At 35.3% G+C, this 24,808-nt stretch overlaps 1 protein-coding gene across 1 annotated transcript; it reads right to left on the bottom strand.

Moving 5' to 3' along the window:
* Nucleotides 1-19,254: 19,254 nt before the first annotated feature.
* On the bottom strand, nucleotides 19,255-21,732 carry LOC131597139 (uncharacterized). The gene is made up of 12 exons (XM_058869850.1): nucleotides 21,583-21,732; nucleotides 21,367-21,510; nucleotides 21,074-21,192; nucleotides 20,868-20,995; nucleotides 20,683-20,773; nucleotides 20,454-20,610; nucleotides 20,212-20,369; nucleotides 20,033-20,111; nucleotides 19,880-19,951; nucleotides 19,781-19,810; nucleotides 19,643-19,684; nucleotides 19,255-19,419 (listed from the first exon to the last, which is right to left on the bottom strand). Exons 1-12 carry the CDS (start codon nucleotides 21,730-21,732, stop codon nucleotides 19,255-19,257), a joined length of 1,335 nt encoding a protein of 444 aa, XP_058725833.1.
* Nucleotides 21,733-24,808: the final 3,076 nt, after the last annotated feature.

Here is a 24,808-nt window from a genome sequence, read left to right as displayed (position 1 = left end):
AGTTTGAAAATGATTTGAAATGGTATAAGGTTTTGTTGTTTGAAAACCTTAATCATCCGTTTAATCGGAGACTGGTAATAACTTTGAAAATTGACAAAAAAAGTCAACTTAATTAAGGTAAAGAATAAAGATCTATGCCTAATTAGGACTTAAACAAATAGGGTTTTATCATGAGCTTATTCACAAAATAGGTTAAAATAAAATGACAATATATATTTAAAGTATTTAAGAAAACACTTAAAAACATACTATTTTAAACCTAATTAAAATACATGAAATAAATAATATTTTTTATGATTTTTTGATTATTCACAAAATAGATATATTAAATGACAAGTCTGTGAAAAATGAAGTGAAAATAAATTAATTTGATAGGTTAAATAATTGGTTGAAGTTGTGAAGAAATCAAATGGCAAAAAGTGGTAAAAAATAGGGTTTTGTCACCAACCAGGTTTGAACCCACGCCCTTTATGTTACCAGCCCAAAACAACACCACTGAGCCAACGCGCGCTTAGTGACAATGACACACACCCATTTGGTTATGTTTTAAAACAAGTGGTAAATCATTGAAAAATAAAAGAATCAAAAAGTCTGGGGCGAGGGGGATTCGAACCCCAGACTTGAGGCATGAGGAGACTAAGGGCGTATGTGAGGCCACTAGGGCAAACGATGAATTCGTTTGTAAAACGCATACTACTCAAAATAAAATAAACCCTGCCCTTGGATTTGAATTTTGCGCGCCACAGCCATGGTCGTCTTCTTCCTCAAGCTCTCAAATTCTCAAATTTCTAACTCTCTGGTTTCTCAACTAAATGGCATGATGTAAACATCAATTTTGCTCTAAATTTCCTCACGAACTCAGATATGTAACTAACATTTATTTATATTAGCTATAACTACCTAATTTCTCAGAGAACTCTAAGAACACATGAACCCTAAATTTGAAATTAAATGACAAACAAGATGAATAAATGAATGATGATAGAGGGTTTTCAATCCTTTATGATGCTGAACAAGATAGAATCGAGCTATATCATAAAGAGTGCTTAAATTAAAGAGGTGGAGTTCAGAAACTTACCTCTGAAAATGGAGGTCGTGAGGATGATAGAGAGCAACTGGGCTTGTATGAATGATCCCAAAAGCTTCCTTGGGACTCAGTGATGCTAACTGAATGCTTGTTGTAACCTCAATCCTTCTGAATTGTTCTATGGACCTCCCTAGATTTGAGCTTCAAGTGAACATGGAGAGTGATGATTCTTGAGTTACAGATGAGCTGCAACCATCTGAACAGCTTCACTACCTCCTATGGAACGTGCCTGGATGCTTGGCTCGATTGGAAACCTTCTGAATTGCACTATGGACCTTCAACTGCAACAGCTTCAAAGTGAGAGCAACAATGGTGTTCCTCCACTTACAGAAATGATCCAGGTGCTTGGATCACCTCAAATGACCTCCCTTGAGATGTTAGAATGCTTACTTTCCAAAGATAAGCTCTGGTTTGAAGAAAATGATTCTTCTTGCCAAAGAACTTTGAAAAACAATAAGCATGAGAAGAGAAAGAGAAAGCAAGGAATATGGTTGCTTTGGTGTGTTTTTCTACTGAAGTATGCCCTCCTATTTATAGGCAAATGAATCAGTACTGATTGAGAGAGTGAGCTTGCTTAGTGAAGTGAATTTGGTTTCTTAGCCATGAAGAAATTTCAAAGAATATCCAAGTGTGATCATTGCATTTTCGAGTCAGCTCCCTATCCTTTGATTCTATCTGATCTTAGGGAACATTTCAGATACAAAGTGAGCTCTAATTGGTTGGTGAGAAGATTCCTTGGGTGATTCATCAATTTGCCATAAATTCTCAAATGTAATCATTACATAATCACATGTTCTTGTTTTAGGAATCTTCCTCAATGATCATGGCATGGTGAAAATGGATGCATGGCATGTTTTCAGATGTGTTATGGGTCGTGTAGCATCCATAATTGAGGTCATGTGCACAAAATTGCAAAGTTCTAAAATGATGCATGACCTATAATTTCACTTCATGAGGCCAACTTTGAACAAGCATAACTCTTAGCTCAAAATGAATTTGGAGAAGGTTGAACACAATTTGGAAAGCCCTAAACATCTACTTCAAATCATTAGTTTGGAGTTTCTTCAAAATCCTTTGGCAAATTTGTGAAAAATGAGGCCAAAGTTGGAAGAAAACTAGGTTAAAACACTTAGAAAAATTTCTAAGTGTTTATGACCTAAAACTCCAAAATTTCCAAAACTCTTAAATGATTGATCTTTTGAAAAAAGTTCCTTTGTAAGATGTTGTTTTATTTTGCAAGATCTACAACTTTCATGTTGGAAGTTTTTTTGAGTTGTGTAGGTGAAATTTTGAGTTCCCACAGTGCCCTCAAAAACCCTAATTCCCGACTTTTTGCTCCTTGGTGAATCTCTTTGAATTTCTTTGGTCAAATGAATTTAATATCCATATATTGATGATATTGATCTTTGAAAGTCATGGTTTGACCAAAAATCTTAAAAGTCAAAGGTGAACCCATATAGTTGACTTTTTCCTGATAAAGTGAAAATTTGGACTTTTGTGTAGAATCAAGATCTTCTCCTCAAATGAGTGATGTAAATGGGTTATATTGAGGTAGTAGAGGTTCTTGAATCATGTCTTGAGTTTTGGATCCATGCCTCTGATTAAAAGTCAACTATCCTGGTGAATTAGGTCAAAAACCCTAATTGTCGACCATATGAAAATAATGACTGTAGACTTTGAATTGAGGTGTGATGTCCAGTGGATCTTGTCATATGAGCTATTTGAAGATGATTGATGTCTTTGAATGATCCCCTGGGGCTTTTTAGGGTTTCCCAAAGGTGATCCCTGATTTTAGTCCTTGATAGGCTAAAAAACCCTAGTCTGGTGACCTGAGTAAACCTGTACTCAGATGACTGGGTGTCTAATCAATCATAGGTGAAATAATGAAGCTCTTGAGTCTTATGATTGTATTAGAGACTAATCCTTCTATTGATTGATCCTTTGCCTGAGTTTTCTTGTTTTTGAGCATCCTCGATTGAATGCCAGATGAAGAAGTGACTGCTCTGGGTACTTGCTTTGACCTGATGAAAATCCTAAAGATATGTCATCTCAGGGGGGTCAAAAATTGGGGTATGACAATACGCTAGATGCAAAGCTAATCCCATACCGAGACCTCATACTGGAACTAATGGCTGAGTTTGAGACCATCACTTGTAATCACATCCCGAGGGAGGAAAACCAAATGGCCGACGCGTTGGCAACACTCTCCTCTATGTTTAAAGTAACTTGGCCAAATCACGAACCTCGGATAACGATCAGACACTTTGACGAACCAACCTATTGCCTTACGATCAAAGAGCAACCCGATAACAAGCCCTGGTACCATGATATTAGGAAATACTTGGAGAAACAAGAATACCCAGAGAACGCCTCCACAATTGACAAAAAGACACTAAGGAGGTTGGCATCTAAGTTCTTCTTAAATGGTAACGTCCTATACAAGTGAAACTACGATTCGGTGTTACTAAGATGTGTGGATAAGAATGAGGCCAAGGAGATCATCAAGGAGGTCCATGAAGGAACCTTTGGAACACATGCAAATGGACATTCAATGGCAAGAAAGATATTAAGAGCAGGGTACTACTGGTTAACAATGGAGGCTGATTGCTTCCAATATGCAAGGACATGTCACAAATGCCAAATATACACCGACAAAGTACACGTACCGCCAAATCCATTGAATGTGCTAAGTTCACCATGGCCGTTTGCGATGTGGGGGATTGATATGATAGGAATGATCGAACCCAAGGCCTCTAATTGACACCGATTCATATTGGTTGCCATCGACTATTTCACCAAGTGGGTCGAGGCTGCTTCCTACACTAATGTAACAAGGCAAGTGGTTACCCGGTTCATCAAACATAACCTCATATGCCGATATGGGATTCCAAGTAGAATCATCACTGACAATGGGTCGAACTTGAACAATAATATGATGAAGGAGCTGTGCGAAGAATTCAAAATTGAACACCATAATTCTTCACCATATAGGCCTAAGATGAATGGCGTTGTTGAAGCCGCAAACAAAAATATCAAAAAGATAATACAAAAGATGGTGAGGACGTACAAGGATTGGCATGAAATGCTTCCCTTCGCCTTACACGGTTACTGAACTTCAGTGTGCACATCCACAGGGGAAACCCCTTTCTCTTGGGTCTATGGTATGGAAGCAGTTCTTCCCATCGAAGTAGAGATTCCCTCTTTAAGAGTCCTAACTGATACAAAGTTAGAAGAATCGGAATGGGTAAAAACCCGTTTTGATCAGCTGAATCTCATTGAAGAAAAGCGACTAACAGCTTTGTGTCACAGACAACTCAATCAAAAAAGGATGAAAAAGACGTTCGATAAAAAGGTTCGTCCTCGAACTTACAAAGAAGGAGATCTCGTCCTCAAGAAGATCTTACTACCCCGACTCGATGCCCGAGGAAAATGGACACCTAACTATGAAGGTCCATATGTCGTTAAAACAGTATTCTCAGGAGGAGCACTTGTCCTCACCACCATGGATGGAGATGAGTTGTCGCATCCAATCAATTCAGATGCAGTCAAGAAGTACTACGCATAGCAGGGGCAAGATTCCAAACCAGATCCAAGATGATTCATAAAGGATAAAAAGTCGTGCAATCACCAACTTCTGAAGTCAAAGGATTACTGGGGCCCTCGATAATAAAAGAGCGATAGCAGTATTAATATCATTTCTATTTGTCATTTTTCTTTCTTCCATACTTTTTGTACATTCGCCAATTCAAGGCAATAATCAATAAAAAATTTTCCCTTTCACACTGTGTCTTTCGTCATTTCAATACCAAGTGCAAAGAATAATTTAGTCCTCATAAACTTTAAACTTTGAACAAGAAACTTACAAATCATTAGACAAAATAAAGGGGATGAGACCACGACATCTCTGGCAGTCAATACACGCCTGGTGATATGATAGTTCCGAAAACACTGCAATATCCCAATAGACTAACATTAGACGATTTGAGTTAAGATCCGCAAAGCTGCTCGAAAGGTTTTAAACAAATCCAATGGGTGACAAAAGATAGTACATCGAAGTCATCATACATATTCATATTCATATACACTCACATACGTGCCATTTGCATAAACATTCAGGCATTTACAACAAATCATAAGCATACGCACTTGCAAGGCACCATTCTACAGGTAAAGCTTGTTTCCCAACTTGTTTCTTCTAAATCCTTTTAGATCCCATTTCAATTTCAATTTCAACCCAAATCGTGACCTTTACGTTACGTCTTATCACGTTAATCCTTTAGCTATGATATGGCACCGAGTTCTTTGGTACGTAAGTAACCAAGACTCATTTCAATTTCAATTTCAACTTCAACCCAAATCGTGACCTTTGCATTGCGTCATATCACATTAGTCTTTTAGCAATGATATGGCACCGAGTTCTTTGGTACGTTAGTAACCAAGACTCATTTCAATTTCAATTTCAACCCAAATCGTGACCTTTGCGTTACGTCTTATCACGTTAGTCTTTTAGCGATGATATGGCACCGAGTTCTTTGGTACGTTAGTAACCAAGACTCATTTCAATGTCAATTTCAACCCAAATCGTGACCTTTGCGTTACGTCTTATCACGTTAGTCTTTTAGCGATGATATGGCACCGAGTTCTTTGGTACGTTAGTAACCAAGACCCATTTCAATTTCAATTTCTATCCAAATCGTGACCTTTGTGTTACGTCTTATCACGTTAGTCTTTTAGCGATGATATGGCACTGAGTTCTTTGGTACGTTAGTAACCGAGACTCACTTCAATTTCAATTTCAATCCAAATCGTGACCTTTGCGTTACGGCTTATCACGTTAGTCCTTTAGCGATGATATGGCACCGAGTTCTTTGGTACGTTAGTACCAAGACTCATTTCAATTTCAATTTTAATTTCAATCCCAACCATGACTTATTGCGTTAGTCCCCGAGCGCAATAAGTTATGTCATATCACATTAGTCCCTTGGAAGTAATACAGAGTCATGCCTCTCCGCAAATAGGGATTTATTTTCCAGGCTTCTCGAAACAAGTTCGCCACGTCATGCAGGTATCAGAACAGCACAGTGTGTTCTTCCAGCAACGCATCTACTCTACATTCCACAGTACCAGCAAATTTTAGAGCATTTTCAGTGTTCAATAATCTTCCACCTTTAGACCGTGACAGGCAAGCACGCTTATCCGATTCTTCCGGTTTAAGAAGATTGAACAGGGGCAGCTGTCATACCCCAAAATTTGCCTCCTTTATCCCATCTACAATGAGGGTTCTATCCAAACAACACTCCCTAAATCAAGAGCCTCCTGAGGCTAGGGTTTGAGTTTCTCTTGAAGAGATCAATAAGATAAGGTTCTACATCAAGGTTCTATGGTTCATAATGACCTAAGATAACTCTATGGCAAAGATCAAGGCTCAACTCCAAAAGTTACCTGCTCAAACAAACTCCAAGATTCACAGTCAACTGATTAAACCTAAAAGTCAACCACAATCAAAGCATGGTCCAAACCTCTGATCATTGATCAAACATCAAGTATAGAAGTGTATATCCATCATTTGATCAAAATTTAATCATGATTTATCAGTAGAAACTCAGAGATGAACAAATACAAAAAGGTTCAAATTAGGGTTTCTCTAGAAGAAAGTCAACTCAACTTTGACTAACCATAACTTTCACATAGAACATCAAAAATTCCCCACTCAAAGCCTATTTGGAAGGAAATTGGATTCTCTACAACTTTGTCTCTCACAAGCCAAGGCTAGAAATGCTTCATTTGAGAGGTATGATGCAAAAGATTACAGGTCATTTTCAGGCATCCTTCAAAAGCAGTTTTTTGTCAAAGAGGATATGATCAAGATAAAATATCCAAATGAAAAATATGTTCCATAGTGTCTTATAGAGGACATCTTGAGGTTTCCAAAAAGTCCTAGAACTCCCTTATAGCTTAAAAATTGAGCGAGATATGCTTGGTCAAAGTTGGGTAGTTTTAGAGGACAAAATATGAAATAAAGGAGGTTCAAATTGAATTTCTTGCAAATGGGCCTATATTTTATGACTTAAACTTGATCCAAAAGATATCCAAACCATATGCCACGAATTTTACCTTTTATTTAATTTAATTTATATATAATTTTATTTCATTTTAAAATGATTTGAAATAGTTTAATTCAATGGAAAATCAAGTATTTTGGTAAAAGATGCATTTTGATTGATTTTAATCAACATTTATGACCCAATATAATCCAATTTTCATGCATAAGTGGATTGGAGGAGATTGATATGATACTAGCCAAATATAGTAGCTTATTATTCAAAGAATAAAATCAAATTTCCAAAATTTGGCAAGATTGGATTTAAGGGGTATTTGGGCTATTTGTTTTGACCTAAATGATGCCTCTATAAGTAGATAGGATAGTCCAATGTAGTAGGGGTTTAAGATTCTGCAGAGAGAACCCTATTCTCGAGCAAAATTTTCACTCCAAGTCAAGATTCGGTTTTGGGGAATTAAGAACTCTCAAGAGCTTTTGAAGATTGTAAAAGGTTCCTCAAAGGTTTCTGAACGTGTCTGGATCATTATTCTGCTTCATCACCCCCAGAATTTCTCCATATAAGCCCAGGTACGTGATTCTGAAATTTGGCTCGATTACAATAAATCACGCATGCTCATGATAATTTGCTTGTATATTATGATTCATATGATTGTTGTAAATATTTATGGATGGTTCAATTAAAGTTTGTGTGATCCGATCGTGTTTTGCCATTAACGGCTGAATTAAGCTTTTTAGGGTTTTTATTGGGGGTTTTCGTTAGAGGTAAAATTAGAACAAATTGAGGGCATGGTCAGGTTCGTATGATCAGGACAAATAGATCTGGGGTGGTGCGCGCTATTTATATGTATGTATGAGCAAATCGTTATTTTTCAGGTATGTTTGCTATGAGACGAATCGTAGCAGATTCGTAGCTAAAATACAAGTGTGTTGCAGGTTTATATGAGGAAGACAAAGACGTGTCTTCACGTTACTGGCTTGTTTTGAATTTCGCGCTCGTTTCTATATGTCTTCTTGTTTTTTATATATGTTTTATGGGGAGCGTTTCTTTAACGCGTATGTGCCATGGTTGAGTTGGCAAGCGTGTGATCTAAGTCTGGGGGCGTGGGTTCGATACCCAGCTCCCACATATATTTTTTCTGGAATTCTGACCTTGATCCCATGAGCGCATGTCTATAGGGTTCATCATAAAACCTCCATATCAGAACATCTAATCTCCACTTACCTAGATCCAACGCACCCAGATCTAATCCCCATAACATGTACCCCTACCCTAACCTCATTGAATCATAATCCCTAATAACTAAGATTATTTTAATTAATATATTTATTTTAATTAAATCTTTTTTTAATAATATTTAGTTATATATATAATAATTATTTTTTATAAATAAAGTTAATATATGATATTAATATTAAAAATCATAATTTGTTGTTCATTCCGATTAAATCGATTAATCGCTATGGTCAATAATAAGTTTAATTAAAATGTTACTTAATTAAAATATAATTAATTTCTATTTGGTTAAATGGCTTCGACTATTTTATTAGTCGCGATGATTAACTTTTTTTCTATTTTACCCATTTCAATGCATTGTTCTTTTTAATCGAATCAATCGATTACGAGGGGTAACGATACAAATTAATTCATAAAAATTATTAAAAACTATAATTCATTATTAGTGATAATTGAATCAATCGATTAAAATTGGTAATGATACAACTATTAATCTGTTAACTATGGTAATTGAATCAATTGATTATTGCGGCTAATAGTACAAATTAAAATCAGGGTTGTACGCCCTAAGCCTAAAAACACTTCCCAACAAACCTTTCAATTACCTAACTATCATAGGCTATTTCCAAAGCCTTGAAGAAAATTTTCAACCATCTCAGATCAAATTCAAATCCTAAGGCGTACAACCCTTCCCCGAACTACATAGACTCTGATCCTCCCTAAGGAGGTACGTAGGCACTTGGCAACAAGGCGAGTCCCCTCCCCCATAAATCTCATTTTTTCCCGATTAAATTATAAACCCTAATTATGTTAATTATTGCCATTTGCCTTATAACTTTCTGTCACCTTTCTTTATATTAACCCTATAATGCAAACCATAGGAAAGGGTTGAGGGTGCCTAACACCTTCCCTCGACCTGAATATAGTATCTTACCCTGATCTCTTAACTGCGCGAGGTTTCCTATTCGCCTTGGTAGAATAGGTGGCGACTCTAAAACATTAATTTTTAGGGCAGGTTGCTACAGTTGGAAAACACCATAAACAAAGCACTTACTTTGGAAGGTCTTCTTCACGTCAAGGACAACACATAGATGTAAATGAACAACTTGAACAACTTTCATCAAAATTGGAAGCAAAACTTAGAGCTGATTTAGAACAAAAGTGGGTTAAAGAGCGTAAGGCGTTGGAACAATCTTTTATGGAGACACTTAAGTCTATAGGTTTGTCGCAAAGCACTGATAATGCTAAATGCATTGAAAAAATGGAATTAGTCGAAGCAAGCGGAAAAGGAAGCTGTTCAGCTGCAAAAGGAAGCACAAAAGATGTTGAAGTTGACGATGTTCATAGATTGTTACTCATGGTTGTGAAAATGGTTGACAACCACTTGGAAATGGATTTAAGTCACTGTAACTCTGTCATTCATTTTTATATGTCAGCTAAGTGTATCAGAGAGTTGTTGATGGGTTTTCATTGGCTTGACATGTCTACTCTGCAAGTTTGGAGCACGTAAGTACATTTTATTCTTTTATTAATTTCAATAGGTTATATCTCCCATCACTTTGAATCTAATGTTTATTTTAAAATTATTCAGGTATATTCATCGTCTATGTATTGATAATGCCACATCAGAAGTGTATAGAATTATGGATCCTGCTAGGTGTGTGTATAATGATGGTGTGTCGAGATCTTTAGTAGATGTTAGGCAATACGTACAAGATAAGTTGATGTCGCAAAACAAAGTTTGCTACTTACTACCACTTGTTCATGGGTAAGTTTTTATGAAATTCTGTTTTCTATCTTTTAATTTTGATAACATAGATATTTTATTTGACTTTTGTATTTCCATACACATGTACAAACAACATTGGCAATTATTTGTCTTGTGTCCAAGAGAGAATACCGTGGTCTTCTTTTGTTCACTTAATTGGGATATTGATAAAAACACGAAGAAAATTATCTCAACGTAAGTTTATCTTTTATGTGAATTTTGTTATAATATAGTATATATTTTATATATATATATATATATATATATATATATATATATATATATATATATATATATATATATATATAACTTGTTACAAAAGTAATTTCATATTTTATGTGGCTGAATATGGATTTTTATTTGAATCAGTGCTTTTGAGGTTCATCAAATTTCAAACGGCAATAGAAAAAAGGCTATTACATGGCTTAAGCCCAATGTAAGTGTGATGTAAATTATAATTCTATATTTAATTTTATGATAATTATTCATTAATTATGTCTTTCATTTTGTAGTCAAGGAAACAACATAACAATAATGATTGTGGATACTATGTGATGAAAAATATGTTGGATATTGTCTCTGCCAATATAATTGAATCTTGGGTGCAGGTAATAAAATAACACTTACATTGGTTATTTACTTTGCGTTTTGCAACTTAATGTAAATTTTCAAAGAATAACTCTATATTGTTATTTACGTATTGTAGGTATTTAATGATCCTACAGAATTGACACAAGAAGATTTGTATGATTTGCGACTCCGTTGGGCAAAATGTTTCTTTGAGTTATATAAAGGATAACTTTATGTTTCTCGTGGATGCGTGTTGGTTTTTCAAGTGCGCGAAAGGACTTTATGTTTCTTTGAGATAATTATCTTGTAGTAGAAAACCGTGTGTAAACCTTTCTTATCATTTTGAACACTTGAGTATTCTAGATTAACATTTTTGTATATTTTGACGAATATATATATGCATCTTAGCTATTTGGTCTGTGTGCTGTGAGTAAAAAATATATAGCGACTTCTTTGGTCTGTGTGGTATATGAATCTTATATTGAAATTTAGGTATAGAAAAAATTACAGGTTAAAACAGAAAAATAGGTAAAACAGCCATTATGTGGTAAAAAACAGAAAACATTTTACATCGGGCTTTGTTAGAACCGATGTAAAAAGCACTCTATTACATCGGTCCAGGGTTATATCCGATGTAAAATGTGGCTTATGTTTTTCAAATAAAAAATTTCAATATTTTTCACATCAGACCTATTCCCTTAACTGATGTAAAAAGCAATCTATTACATCGGCCACTATTAAAAACCGATGTAAAAGGTTGCGTATTTTTTTTATAAAAAATTTCATTGTTTTTCACATCAGACCTATGAACTCAACCGATGTGGTATGATGATTTTCACATTGGGCTCTGGCCCGATGTAAAATGTCTCAGACTTATTACATCTCCTGTCTTTACATCGGGCCTAAAACCGATGTAAAAAGTCTTTTTCGCCCGATGTAAAAACTATTTTCTACACTAGTGCTAGTTCCTCAAAATCCAGCCCAGGTACCTTATGAATTTCCATGTTCCTCAGACGCTCTTTTAGTAGCCTATACTTCTCATCAGCATAGTCTTCTTCATGGAAATAGTCTCCCTTATCATCATCTTGATTAGCAGAACCTACATTGCTTCCAACGTTGGTCTTGATACTAGCATCATCATCCTCTTCTTCTTCCTTGGGAATTTCAGGTTCTTCAGGCTTTTTGAGAGGGCCCCTGAATCTTCTTCCCAGGTTGAGAACACCCTTAGGTTTCTTCGTCTTCTTTTCCTTCTTAGTCAGAAGGGATTTCAGCTCATCTTGCCCTTTAGACAAATTCAGGATCAAAGTTTGAAATTCAGCATTCTGAGCTTGGAGATTTTTCACAGATTGTTCAAGATCCATTCTTTCTCACTGAACTAAACAGCGGAAAGATGAGGTATTTTCTTTATAAAAACCTGTGATGTAATGTTTATGAATGATATGATTATGCGTATGCAATATTTCGAGGACCTTGGAATTCAAATTTGTTTAAAACCAAACAAAAAGAAACTTTATTAATAATGCTTAAGGAAAAAAATTGTAAATTGTTTTATTATTTTCTTTTACAATAGCGAACGCATAAAACTAGAAATAAAATAAAACTAGGAATAAAATAATAATAGAGATGGAAATAAAGTCTTCAAGTTTCCCATGGACGCTTCCTTTTTGAACCAATGAAGTTGTTAATGCCTTGCTCCACATGAAGTAGCTTTGTAAGCTCTAATACTTTCCTTTCTTTAGCGCGAAATTGAGCTTCAAAAGTATCTCTTTCTTGCTTTAGTTGAATCCAAGATCTCTTTAATTCTTCGATGTCAGTTGGCATGTCTGGATGAGAAATAACTTGAAGAACATTTTCCTCACAATCAGGTTCCACTATCACAGGTAGGACATATGGATAAGGCATGATGAGGCGTTGAGCACGAGTGCGCACCCATCTGAGGTAAGGTCCTAAAGGAATGGAGTTCCTTTGCCCCAAGCTCTTGCTATCAATTCTGTTCACCATATCCCATGCTCGTATAAATTTCCGGCGGTGATTCTGAGCATCATCTTCATAATCAACCATAATCCCTTGTATGAGCATCTGATGAAGACCATCTCTTCGAGCGTAACAAAACTGACGCAGCGCCAAGCAAGGATTATAAGTAATACCTCCTCGTATGCCAAGTAAAGGCACATTAGGATATTGTCCACAGAGGTCAATGATGGTAACCTTTTCTTTGGACAAGGAAATCCAATGGATATCAGAATGAGAAAGTGACATTATCCTTTTATGTCATTTCAGCCTTTGGTTATTCCTCATTACTGAGCGAGGAAAGTGCGAAATAAACCACTTAGATAGCAAAGGTATGCAACACATAAGAGTCCCTCGTTTCTTCATAGTACGAGTGTGAAGAGAGTATAGGATGTCTCCAAGCAAAGTAGGAACTGGGTTGCGTGTCAGAAATATCTTTATGGCATGCACATAAATGAGTAAAGCTAAAATTTCTTCGAAGGCTTGATAACTCATGGTCTTCAAAAACATGCAAGCTTTTCCGAACAAGAACTTAGCGAGGAATCATTTGACTCCACGTCTGGTTTCCCAATGACCCTCGATATCAGACTTCTTAAGATGTAAAGCAGAAGCAATAACTTCCAATTTTGGAATTTCTTCCAAACTAGTGAACGGGATCTGATCTCGGATAGAGAGTCCGAGTATGTCAGAAAACTCCTCCATAGTAGGCACCAACTGATAATCTGGAAATGTAAAACAATGATGCTCGGGATCAAAGAATTGAAACAGTACGCTCATCATCTCTTCATCAAAACCTGAGGTAACCAAAGTGGGCAAGAGACCATGTCTTTCAGTGAATCGGGAACCTCTAGGAATCTCTAATACCAACTCTTTCAGCTCGGAAGGTATCTTCACAAAGTTAACTCGAATGGTGTTTCTAGTCTCCATGACCTACAAAATAGAACAAAGATGAATTCTTTGGTCCTCGAATGGTTAGTCATGATGTTATGATGCTTATGATGTAATGATGTCAAGTAGATAACAAACACAAACAAGTCACACAATATTGCCTTAAGGTTAGGCTTGCATGTAGTCCAGAGGTGCATACCATCCCCCTGAAGTTTAGTCGGTTCAAACCTGTCCTATATAAAGATCGGGTTCTAGGGAGCTCAGATCATTGACCTTTCTCGAAGGTGCTTATCTCAGTTCGGCAATCGAATCGCCAACTGAAAAGGTCCTGAAAGTCCAATCCATATGAGTGTAGCTTCGAGTATCAACCAACTTCAGTCGGAACCAAAGCCATCTATCTCGCTACTTTCTAATAGGCCAAAGTCAAGTTCAACTAAGGTTCTAAGGGCAAATTAGTGCTTAATGACAGCACGCGGCAGCCAAGCATTTCCTCAGGTCGGATCCCAAGGAACACCAAGACAAACCAATGTGTCACACTAATGATGGCCATCAGATCAACCACATCAGTATACGCTGTGCAGTCTCCTTGATCTCATGCCATTTACCTAAGGTACTCAGATCCGGGTTAGGATCTTTCACACAGCAAAATAACCAAAACAGCCCTGAAAAAATAAAGCAAACAAAGCAAACAATAGAAAACATTTAAGTGAATCCTAAACTTTTAAGGTAACCCCTCTTTTATTCGAAAATTTATCCCCAGCAGAGTCGCCAGTTCTGTAATACGGTGAACTGACTTTATCGGAATGTCGCGGTAAGCAAGAGTCGCCACCGATTTTTATTTTATCCAAATTATCAGAAAGGCTAAAAGAACAGAAAAAACCTTTTAAATAAAAAACTGAGTTCGGGGGTAATTTATGCAAAGGGAAGGTGTAAGGCACCCTTTGCATCCATGGTTTTCGATGGGCTCTTAATTGCTTTGCTCTTTGAAAGAAATGTAGAAGGAGAAGAAACAAGGACTTTAGCTCGTAAATGAGCGTAGCCTTGAGAGTGTTTTAGAAAAAGATGTAAGAAAAAGATTTAAGCCAGAGCAAGGCAATTAGGGGCAATTACCTGGTTAGATGAAAGATGTTCTTTATAGTCTTTCAAGGCTATCCCTACCATAAGAGGGTAAGGAAGTCCTTCCATTTGGAGGTTGAAGGGTCGTCGAATTATCGTTCACCATAAGACTGTCCCATGCCATAGAGGGGAAGGTAGTCTAAGGGAAGGATCAAAATAGCCTTTCGTTTAGGCAACCAGAGGATACCTTAGCATTTCGTAGGCAACATCGAGGGACGAGATCATATTAGCTAATCGAAGGCAGCATCATTAGGGACTTATGATTTGAATGAACCGAGGGAAACATTGCTGAGGTATCCTTGTATTCGAGGGACTTGGCTACTCTGCATTAAAACACAAGGCAACAGGCAACAGGCAACAAGAGGGGTACCATAAAAGGTGTGTGGGTGCAACAATCACGTGATCAGATTCAAAATAATTTATCTTGTAATTAAGTGATTCTAATTCCATTCAGGGTTACCACTCCCTAAGTTACTAACCACGCAGTAATAATATAATATATCACAGTTTAAGTGCCTTCAAGGCCACACAATACAACCTCGAAGCAGATACAGAATACACCATAGGGATGGGGAAAAGGAAAAAAACAATAAACTTAAACCCCAATAACGCAATAGGGTTTGGCATAAGTAATAATAATAAAAAATTTAAAGGATGAGTTTCTAGGTTTACCGACTAATCGAGCTTTGACCGACTGGCTAACCCTGGAAATTGGAAAAGGAAGAAGTAAACGGAAAAGAGTAAGTGTATGGCTAGTTCATTGATCAGAAAGGCAAAAGTAAATTAATTGAAATTAAAAGGAAAAATAATTAAGTTAAAATTAAAGGAAAAAATAAATATAAAAAAATAGAATCGGGGACTTAGCTTTGATCTGATATGGTTCGTAGTCGGAGGAAACCCTGATGCTAACCCTGAAGCTACACAAAGAAAAGAAATTTTTTTTAGTGTAGGCGTGATCTTCGTAAACCCTGATTAGGGTACGAATAAAAATAACAGAATAAATAATCAATTTAATTAATTATTGGTTTTTCAACCTAATTAATGAAATCGATGGGAAAATAAATTTTGATTAAAAATATGACCTTACCATAATTTTTATTAATTAAAAGCAATTAATTATGATTTTATAAAATTATTTGAATAAAAGAAAATAATTTAAATCAAATAAATTAAAATATAAATTTATTTTTAAAAAAAAAGAAAAAAAAGAATTTAGAAAAGAATAAGTTTGTTAAAAAAAATGTTATTGGAAAAAAATATAATCATATAAACATATATATATATATATATATATATATATATATATATATATATATATATATATAATAAAAATAAAATAATAGGTTATATAATTAAAAATAAAAAAAATTATGAAAAACTTAACTTTCAATCCTGTGTGGCATGGCGCTGAGCTCCACGGTGGTCACGCAAGGCCAGATGCGTTGGATCAGGGACAGGTAAGATCACGTGGCTGTGGAGCGAAGACGCATAGTATCCAGGTGAGTCATAAAACACTGGATCTGCTTGAATTATAAACCAAACGCGTGCGCGTTTTTTTTAATCAAGCAAATGGTTGGCTGCCACGCCTTCATCCCTAACCTCCAGCCGTCGCCAAAAACCAGACTTTTAGCTACGGTTGCACTTCCATGGCTATAGCCCCTGCAATTTTACGAATACAAGCAAACGCAACAAAAAATTCTTCGCGAGGCCATGGATGTGATCGTCCAGACCTCACGAACCTGACCATACCATTAATTAGCTCTAATTTTACTTGTGGTGAAAAACCCTAAAACAAAACCTAATATCTAACAATGGCATAATACGATACAGTCATGCAATCATCCAATAAATGAACCAGAGACGTTCTTAACAACACGAGGAATGATAATATGTGATTAAAACATGCTTATGCGTCTTGGATTATGCAAATCGAACCAAGAAATTTAAAGACAAACCTCGGCTTAATGGAGGTATTTCTGGGAGTGTTGTTTGCGTGTGTGTATCCAAACAGCTTCAGAAACCTTCAGGGAACGTGTTGCATTGCTTGGAATGCCTTGAATCTTCCTTAAACTCGAAGTCACCTTTGCAATTTTGCTTGACTTTTCCAATTCGGGTTAGGGTTCTTGAGGGCAGAAAATTTTGTCCCTTTGTTTCTGAATTGTCTTGGACTTTATAGGAGAAGGATTAGGTCAAATATCTTGGACAAAATTCAACTCAATCATTGATTTGCAAATTTTGAGAAAATTTGATTCATATGTTTCTATTTTAGGCCAATCTTAATCTTTCTCAATCCAATTCTTTTGTCCCTGATTTTGCACTGAATATTTGACATTTATGAGATCATATTTGATTGGAATCAAAGCAAATAAAATCTCCTATTAATTTTATTGTTTTATATAATTAATTTAATGATAAAAACCATAAAAAAATAATAAAACAATAAAATAAGAGGAGCTTTTCCTGGGGCGTGCATGGGCTCTATATGAAGGTATGATAAAAGGAATATAGGCCCATTTGGAAATTTTTGAAGTTTTGGACCCTTTTCTTTTCATATATGCCCTTAAAAATAGGTGAACTTGTGCACCTTGCCATTTCCTTATACTTCAACATTTTTTCAATTTCTTGGACTTTTTAGAAACCTTGAAGAGTCCTCTAACCAATGTTTTTGGTCCCATGTCAAAATGATTTTCCATGCTCCTTGTGTGCTCTTTTGAAAAAGATGACATTTGGTTGACTTTTGAAAAGGACCTAAAATGTTTTGATCCATATCTCTCAGATGAAGCATTTTTAGACTTGGCATGTGAGAGACAAAATTGTAGAGAATTCAATTTCCTTCAAAATGAGCTTTGGATGGGAAATTTCTGATGCTACATGTAGGAGTTATGGCTGGTCAAAGTTTAGTTGACTTTCTCCTAATTTAGAAACTTTTGAATTTGTTGATTTTTTATCTTTCCTTGATGAACCATGATCAATCCTTGATCAAATGGTGAATGATACTTCAATATAAGGATGTTGACAAAAAATCTGGAGTTTTGATTGTACATTACCTACAATTGACTTGTAGGTCAACTCAGTCGATTGTTAACTTTTTGAGTAATTGAGTGACCAACTCTTTGAATTGAGCCCTGAATTTTGTCATGGAGGTAGTTTGAAACATCATAAACCATATGTGATGTATTGGAGTTTTTTTTATTGATTTTCTTCAGGAAACAGCAAACCCTAGTTTCTTTGAGCCTTTGTTTAGGAGGGATGTCTTTGAGCTTTGTACCTTGATTTGAGTTTGAATTAAGAGAAATAGGATGGACAAATTTTGGGGTATGACAATAATGTTAATGGTTTCTTTATTTCCTGTATGCAATATTTCCCTAAGGAAATCGCAAAAAGATGCCTCTGTCTCTTTCAAGACGAAATTAACCTGTTGGATGTGAGGACGAAGAACATTGTTACCTGTCAGGTCCACAAAGCTAATAGAAAGGGGATACCTTAGCCATATGAAAAGTACATGGCGTTGGGATGGTACGAATTTTCCAAATCTCTTAACCTGCGTAATGGGGATACAATAGTGTGGAGTATGTTGCGATTCTCTCCGTATATCCATGTGAAGGTTGAAAGACAATGAATTAACTGCTGTTATCAGTTAACCTTGTACTATAGCTGAAATTTAATAGTTATATTATATGTTGGGAATGTTTTTTTGGTACAATGTCTTTTATATATGTACTGAACATGTTATTTTGTAAGCACCTTAGCCAAAATGGGAACATACTAATATTTTGTCTATTTGAAGATCTAATGTATAATCGTTTTCGGAACATACTTTTGAAGTTCTCCTATTATATTCTATTAATCCTCTCTGATATGCTGTTAGTTAAAATCTAATCTGTCACATAATATTGTAGCAGCATTACACTAAGGTCAGTCATAAAATTATTTATTGATAGTTAACATAGTCAAATGTTTAAAGTTTTGGTGTTTCTTTGTGAGGCACAATAGATGTTTCATCATACAAGATAATGAAAGAATGCTTAGGTTCTGCAAATCCAAACAAACCGTTCTTCGCGACATTATTATTTTAACTACATGCAGTAGAATATTCATTAGTATATCACGATCAACATCGGATCATTATGTAAAGTTTATAATGTTGAAATAATAAAAACCAAGGCCCCATTATAAGAAGTATAGTTAAAATGGGATAAATGTTATACGATACAGTAAAAACAAAGTAGGATAAATATTTTGTTTGTGTGGAAATGAATGGTATATGATAAAAAAGAATCAGGATAATTGATAATAGTATATATAATATGTAATCGAAGTTGAATAGTTTGAATATAATATGACACACAAACCATAGTCATCCTTAAAACAAAATGAACATAACAAAAGCAACATAGTAAGTATTCATGCACTAATTATTCCATAAAACCAAATCACACACATGTTTAAAAGCAAAGAAAACTAACATCCAGTTTTTATAGCAAAGACATAAGCAAAACACACACTAAATAACAATAGATCTAATCAATCTTCTCCATTTTAATTATCTTCTTAAGCTTGTTTGATGACAGTTCTCCAACATATAATCCGTCCAAATTAGTGGATTCACTTGATGCACCAGGAAAATGACTCTTACCAGCAGGTGTGACAGCATCAGGCTTGTGATCAGATGTAATTTCCAAGTCCTGGCAGATAATGTTGAAGAATATTACTCAGGAATATTGATATAAATGTAAGGAAGTAAGTGTGTTGCATTGAAACTCACCGTAACCAATTCACAGTCTTCATTAACATATGTTTTACCCTCATCAACACTCTCTTTAATATATATATAGTTTAACATAGCAATTTAGTATAATATACTCATAGGAAACCAAAAAAAAGGCATCCACAGTTTAAAATTTGTACCTCCAGAGTCTCAGGTATTACAATTTGGATTGGATTAGGTTCCTTCACAGTTAAAAAAACAAAAACAAAATCAGTTGAAAGATTGTTATAATAGCAAGTCCTCTTATATAAAACGAATGACAGTTTATAAGAGCTTACCTCATTTGTTCCCCACTTTTCCTTAAGTTGCTGGATAATAGGGTCATTTTTTATAATCATAATGATGAAACAATTCTTCCAGCGTGGATGCCACTAAACCTTCATAGCCATTTCCAACTTCAACAACTGATCAAGTGCTAACGGGAAGTCCAATGGATCAGTAATTCCATCCTATTTAAAGAACCTGCTATATTAGTGTACGCAGAGTATCGGAAAGTATATTCTAATTCGTGAACAGAATATAAATATAACCTGCATTTCACATTCTCTGTTCCAGAACACAAAATTGCAGCTTTTACACCCATGAGTAACCTCAATCTCAATCTTATACCTGAAACATCATAAGAAGTCGTTCCATTAAAAAAGCAGACAACATAGAATCGACATAAACATGACAGAAACAACATAGATTAGGTGAGAACAACTAAAACCTAAAGACTTCGGCCATGATTTCATGACCAGCTTCACACTCAAATGGGGGGTTGTTGCCACGCGCTATAGATTGACACATATGACAGGCACGATAGTACCATCCAAATGGAGACACGACTAATAATTTTGTTGTAGCGACAGTAGCACAAAATCTAATCTGGACAAAGAGTAGATAATATAAGAAATAATCACAATAAATAATGAGGTTATAAATATAATATGGAAAAATAGTAACACATACATCCTTAAGTTGAATAATCTCAGCAATAGGTAAAACAACAGCCTTGGAGAGCAATTTTTGCACGGGAGTCAGCTGTTGATTTTCAGAATTCTGGGAGGATAATTGGGAATTCCCTCCGAGTTGATCAGACAGGGTTACCCTGCTCTCCTCAGGCATTCTGCAGATCATGGATCATTATCAAAGTCATGAATAAAATAATTGCATATAATGGATGATACTAACAACATACCTATCAATAAAGTCTTTCATGACAGGAAAATCAGCATCAACACATAAAAGGGCCACATTGTAGGTGTTTGTCACAAAAAGAGTATACTTTCCTGCAAAGTCAAATTATACCTTGTCAATGGATTTATTACAGATTTTGTAGTTTTAGTATTAATTTAAAATGATTTAAATAAACCATGAAATAACCTTCTTCTTTCACTTTGGCATACTGAAGCAACACAACTATAGGAAGTGATGCAGCAACCCTATCTATGTTAAACCTGATGAACTGATCCGCATATGATTCCCACAGAGTACAGTTCAACATGTTGTTGCTAAACCATCATCACAACACATTAAGATATATCACATGATTCTACTATCAGGGAGTCTTATGTATAACAAAAACAAACCTGTGGTCACGCAACACCATGCTAATTTGCTGCTTCTTGGCGCCAGACTCAGTCTGTGCATAACCAATACTATTGACCATTCCAACGACATATGAAAAAAATATATTAATTTCACACGGCTATAAGGCATCAAAATGTGAGATAATAAAACACCAAAAAACTATACTCACGAATCAGGACATCTTTGATAAACTTCCCTGTTATGATGTCCGGAAAACTTGTAAAATAAATCGATTTCGGGGTATCTCATGTTTGTCTTCATCAAGAACAGACGTTCCAGCAGTAAACTTTACCATATATTTGTGTCCTGATGCCTTGAACGCCAGAACATAAGGCACCACCTTAAAATTAGATATAGTATAAGTATGCCCTAATAGGCATTTTTCGGTGAACACCGACACATGTGGTGCTGGAACAACAACATGAATATCATCTCCCTGTGATAGAAACCAAAAGATGTTCCATATTATATAAACATACGTAAATGATAAACATGTCGAAACACAAACAGGGTAATCACCAATGTTGTCAACAAAGATCATTTCAAAATGTTCCTTGTTGTTATACACAACATTCCATCTGTGATGAATCCTAACAACACTCTTCCAAAGCTCTTTTCCATCGTTGATATCTTCTATTCTCTCAACAGGCCTAGACATGATCATGCAAATTCACACTGCACTGAATTATAACCGCAGAAGTTAGAAAGCATGGAAAGGAGAAGAATGAAAGTGACTGATAAATATGAAAGCCATTTAAACAGGTCATTATTGTGATTAAGCAGTTTGGAACGTGGATAGGCAGAGAAAGTGAAGAATGCGTAACTGCAAAATCATGAGAAGTTGAGAGGGTGAAACTTCCACAGTCATAACTGTCGCAGCACACAATGCAGAGGGAATGATGAGAGAATGATGTGGAATTTTGTGGACTGAGTTGCTTATGTGGATAGGCCAATTGATCAGGAGGAGGGAGACTCTTCTTATATGATAGATTTATTTTTCAATTAGACTTTATTCAAAATTTATTTTGGTTTTGTATTATTTTGTTGTATATGATGTATGTTTCGAATTTAAATATAAAAAATTATGATAAAATGAATCATTTATTTTAAGACAATTAAATGTTGTCAATAAGCCATCTCCATCATTAATTTTTAAAAATAATAAATTTTAAATAAAACAAAATGGCTCTACAATGTTGTCTATAATTAATAATCTATCAGTTGCCATTGTCCATGAAAAAAACGTATGATTTTGGTGTGGCTATAGCCACAGTAAGCCTAAACGTGGGTCCGCCCATGATTGGAGTACTACAAGAATATGAATAGATTAATTGAATATCTTTCTTGTGCGCTGAGCAAATGTGGTCTTATATTAATATAACGATGCTACTTTATTACACAGTGTCATTAGAATAATTAAATCAAGACTTCACTCATAAAAACTTCCTAATTAGTTGATATTTAGAGAGAAAACGAAGGACAGTGACCCGTCATAATATCATTAAAAATAATAAAGAAAAAGGAGTATTTGGACAACTTTGTCAAGTGTCAACATATTAGACTACAAGCTATTGTTTTTGTTATTAAAGGAAAGATTTCCATATTAATTATTATTATTATTATTATTAATTTAAAAATTAAAATTTTTATTAGAATGTTTAAATGGCCCATTCACATTCAAATTAATTAAATGGCCCATTCAAATTCAAATTTTTATTGGGCTTATGAATGAAACTTATTGTTTTGTCGTTTTTGCTTCACAAGAGTATTCAACAATGTCGCGCCGCTTTGCAACCTGTGTTCATCAATAAATCACCAAGTCAATTCGTCCCTTCCACTTCCAATCGACCCCGGGTCCTCAAGAATTCGATGTTTTTTATTTTTCCATTCTTGATTCATCTCATATTCGATGCATTTGGATGCATCTTTCCATCGATTCACTTCAGTTGTCATCAATGGTTTATCTTTTCCCAAACCCGAGTCAGCACATTATCAATATCATCTATTGGATTTCCAGGTAATTATTTGGATTCGTATCTATAAATCTATAAATAGGTCAATTTTCATCTCCAATTTCATACGGTTTTCAATTTCCATATCACTGTTATATTCACTAATTCTCCTTCAAATGTTTGTGTCAGTTTGTGTCAGGTTTCAATAATGGCTTCCGTAGGACAAAACATTGTGAAGGAAATTACTCCTGCAAAGGATTCGTGGAACATTAACATTCGAGTTATTCGTCTGTGGTTTGTACCAGATATGAATTAGAAGCAAAAGTTTTTTGCAATGGAAATGGTTCTCATGGATGAGAAGGTTAGTTGTTGTCCTGTTTAATTTTTCTTGGTCTATTGTATTATATTGTTTAGTATTGGGTTTAATTTTTCTCTGTCTATTGTAAATTTATAGGGTGACAAAATCCAAGCTTCTGTTAGAAAAGCTCTGCTGACTCGATTTGAAAATAAGATTCACGAGGGAGTTGCGTATAATTTTAAGTCCTTTGGTGTCGCTGCTAATACTGGAGCTTTTGGGACCACAAAACACCAATTCAAATTGAATTGGCAGAATAGCACGGCTGTTACATAGATTGGAACTAGACTGGAGAGGGTCTATGAAAGGAATCGTTTAACTACTAAATTTAAAGTTATTGAGTTAGAGTCCCATTGGTAATATATTTGATGTCATATATAACATTTTTAACAGTTTGTAGTCGTTTAACTAATTTTATTTTTTATTCATGTAGTATGAAGCTTGAATGCACGCTCTTTGGACCATATGTTGATGCCCTAGATGCATTCCTCCAATCTGGATGCGCGCACATGAAATTTTGTTATTCTTGCTCAGTATCTGAAAGTGAAATTGTATAATGAAAAAGTCCGGGTGCAGTTACCGTGCATAGATTATTATGGACCTTTGGATCAAATTCTAGACATCAATTGTTATTACTCAATACTCAATACTCAATACTCACCACTCAATACTCAATACTCAATACTGGATTAAAAAACATGATTCAATGGCTTATGTATGCTTATGCATGGTGCATAAGGAAAATCCTTATGCATATTAGCCAAAGCCAAAAAGTCCAACTACAAAATGCAATAAACTGTACTGTTAAAATTAATGTGTTGTAACCACCACTATTAGTGAGCATTATGAAAGAAGTGTGACCATCACATTATAATGATTGTCTTTATGTTAGAATTGTATCATTAAGATTGAGAGAACCAAAGAGTCCTCATCTTAATTATCATCTTATTGTATTCTAAGTCAGTTTTCATTCAAGCCTATATAAAGGCTTTGTAATGTTAAGAAAGACATAGCAGTTGGTGGTGAATTCAATAAAATAGCAGTTTTAAGGCATATCTTCCACCAGTGGAAGTATAGTGAGAAAAGTGTCCGGTGCAGTTTTAAAGCATATCTTCCACCAGTGGGAGTATAGTGCAAAAAGTGTCAAAAACCAGTTTTCCTCTGCAGAATCCTGCAACACCATAATTTGTCACATACCACCTCTAGAATACCACCAACAGAGTGGTATCAGAGCTGCAGATCCTTACAGCTGCAGCAAAAACAACAAAAGTTATGGTTTTTACAAACAACCCTTCCGCAACTTACAGCAATGTCAAAGTTCCTCTATTTGAAGGAGTGAACTATGATTTTTGGGCTGTTAAAATGGAGACTCTATTCACATCTTTGGATGTTCTAGAGTATGTCAAAAATGGATATGAAGAACCGAC

Source organism: Vicia villosa, linkage group LG4 (assembly GCF_029867415.1).
Source record: "Vicia villosa cultivar HV-30 ecotype Madison, WI linkage group LG4, Vvil1.0, whole genome shotgun sequence".
In the NCBI taxonomy this organism is placed as follows: Eukaryota; Viridiplantae; Streptophyta; class Magnoliopsida; order Fabales; family Fabaceae; genus Vicia; species Vicia villosa.
This window is presented reverse-complemented; position numbering and strand designations above follow the sequence as displayed.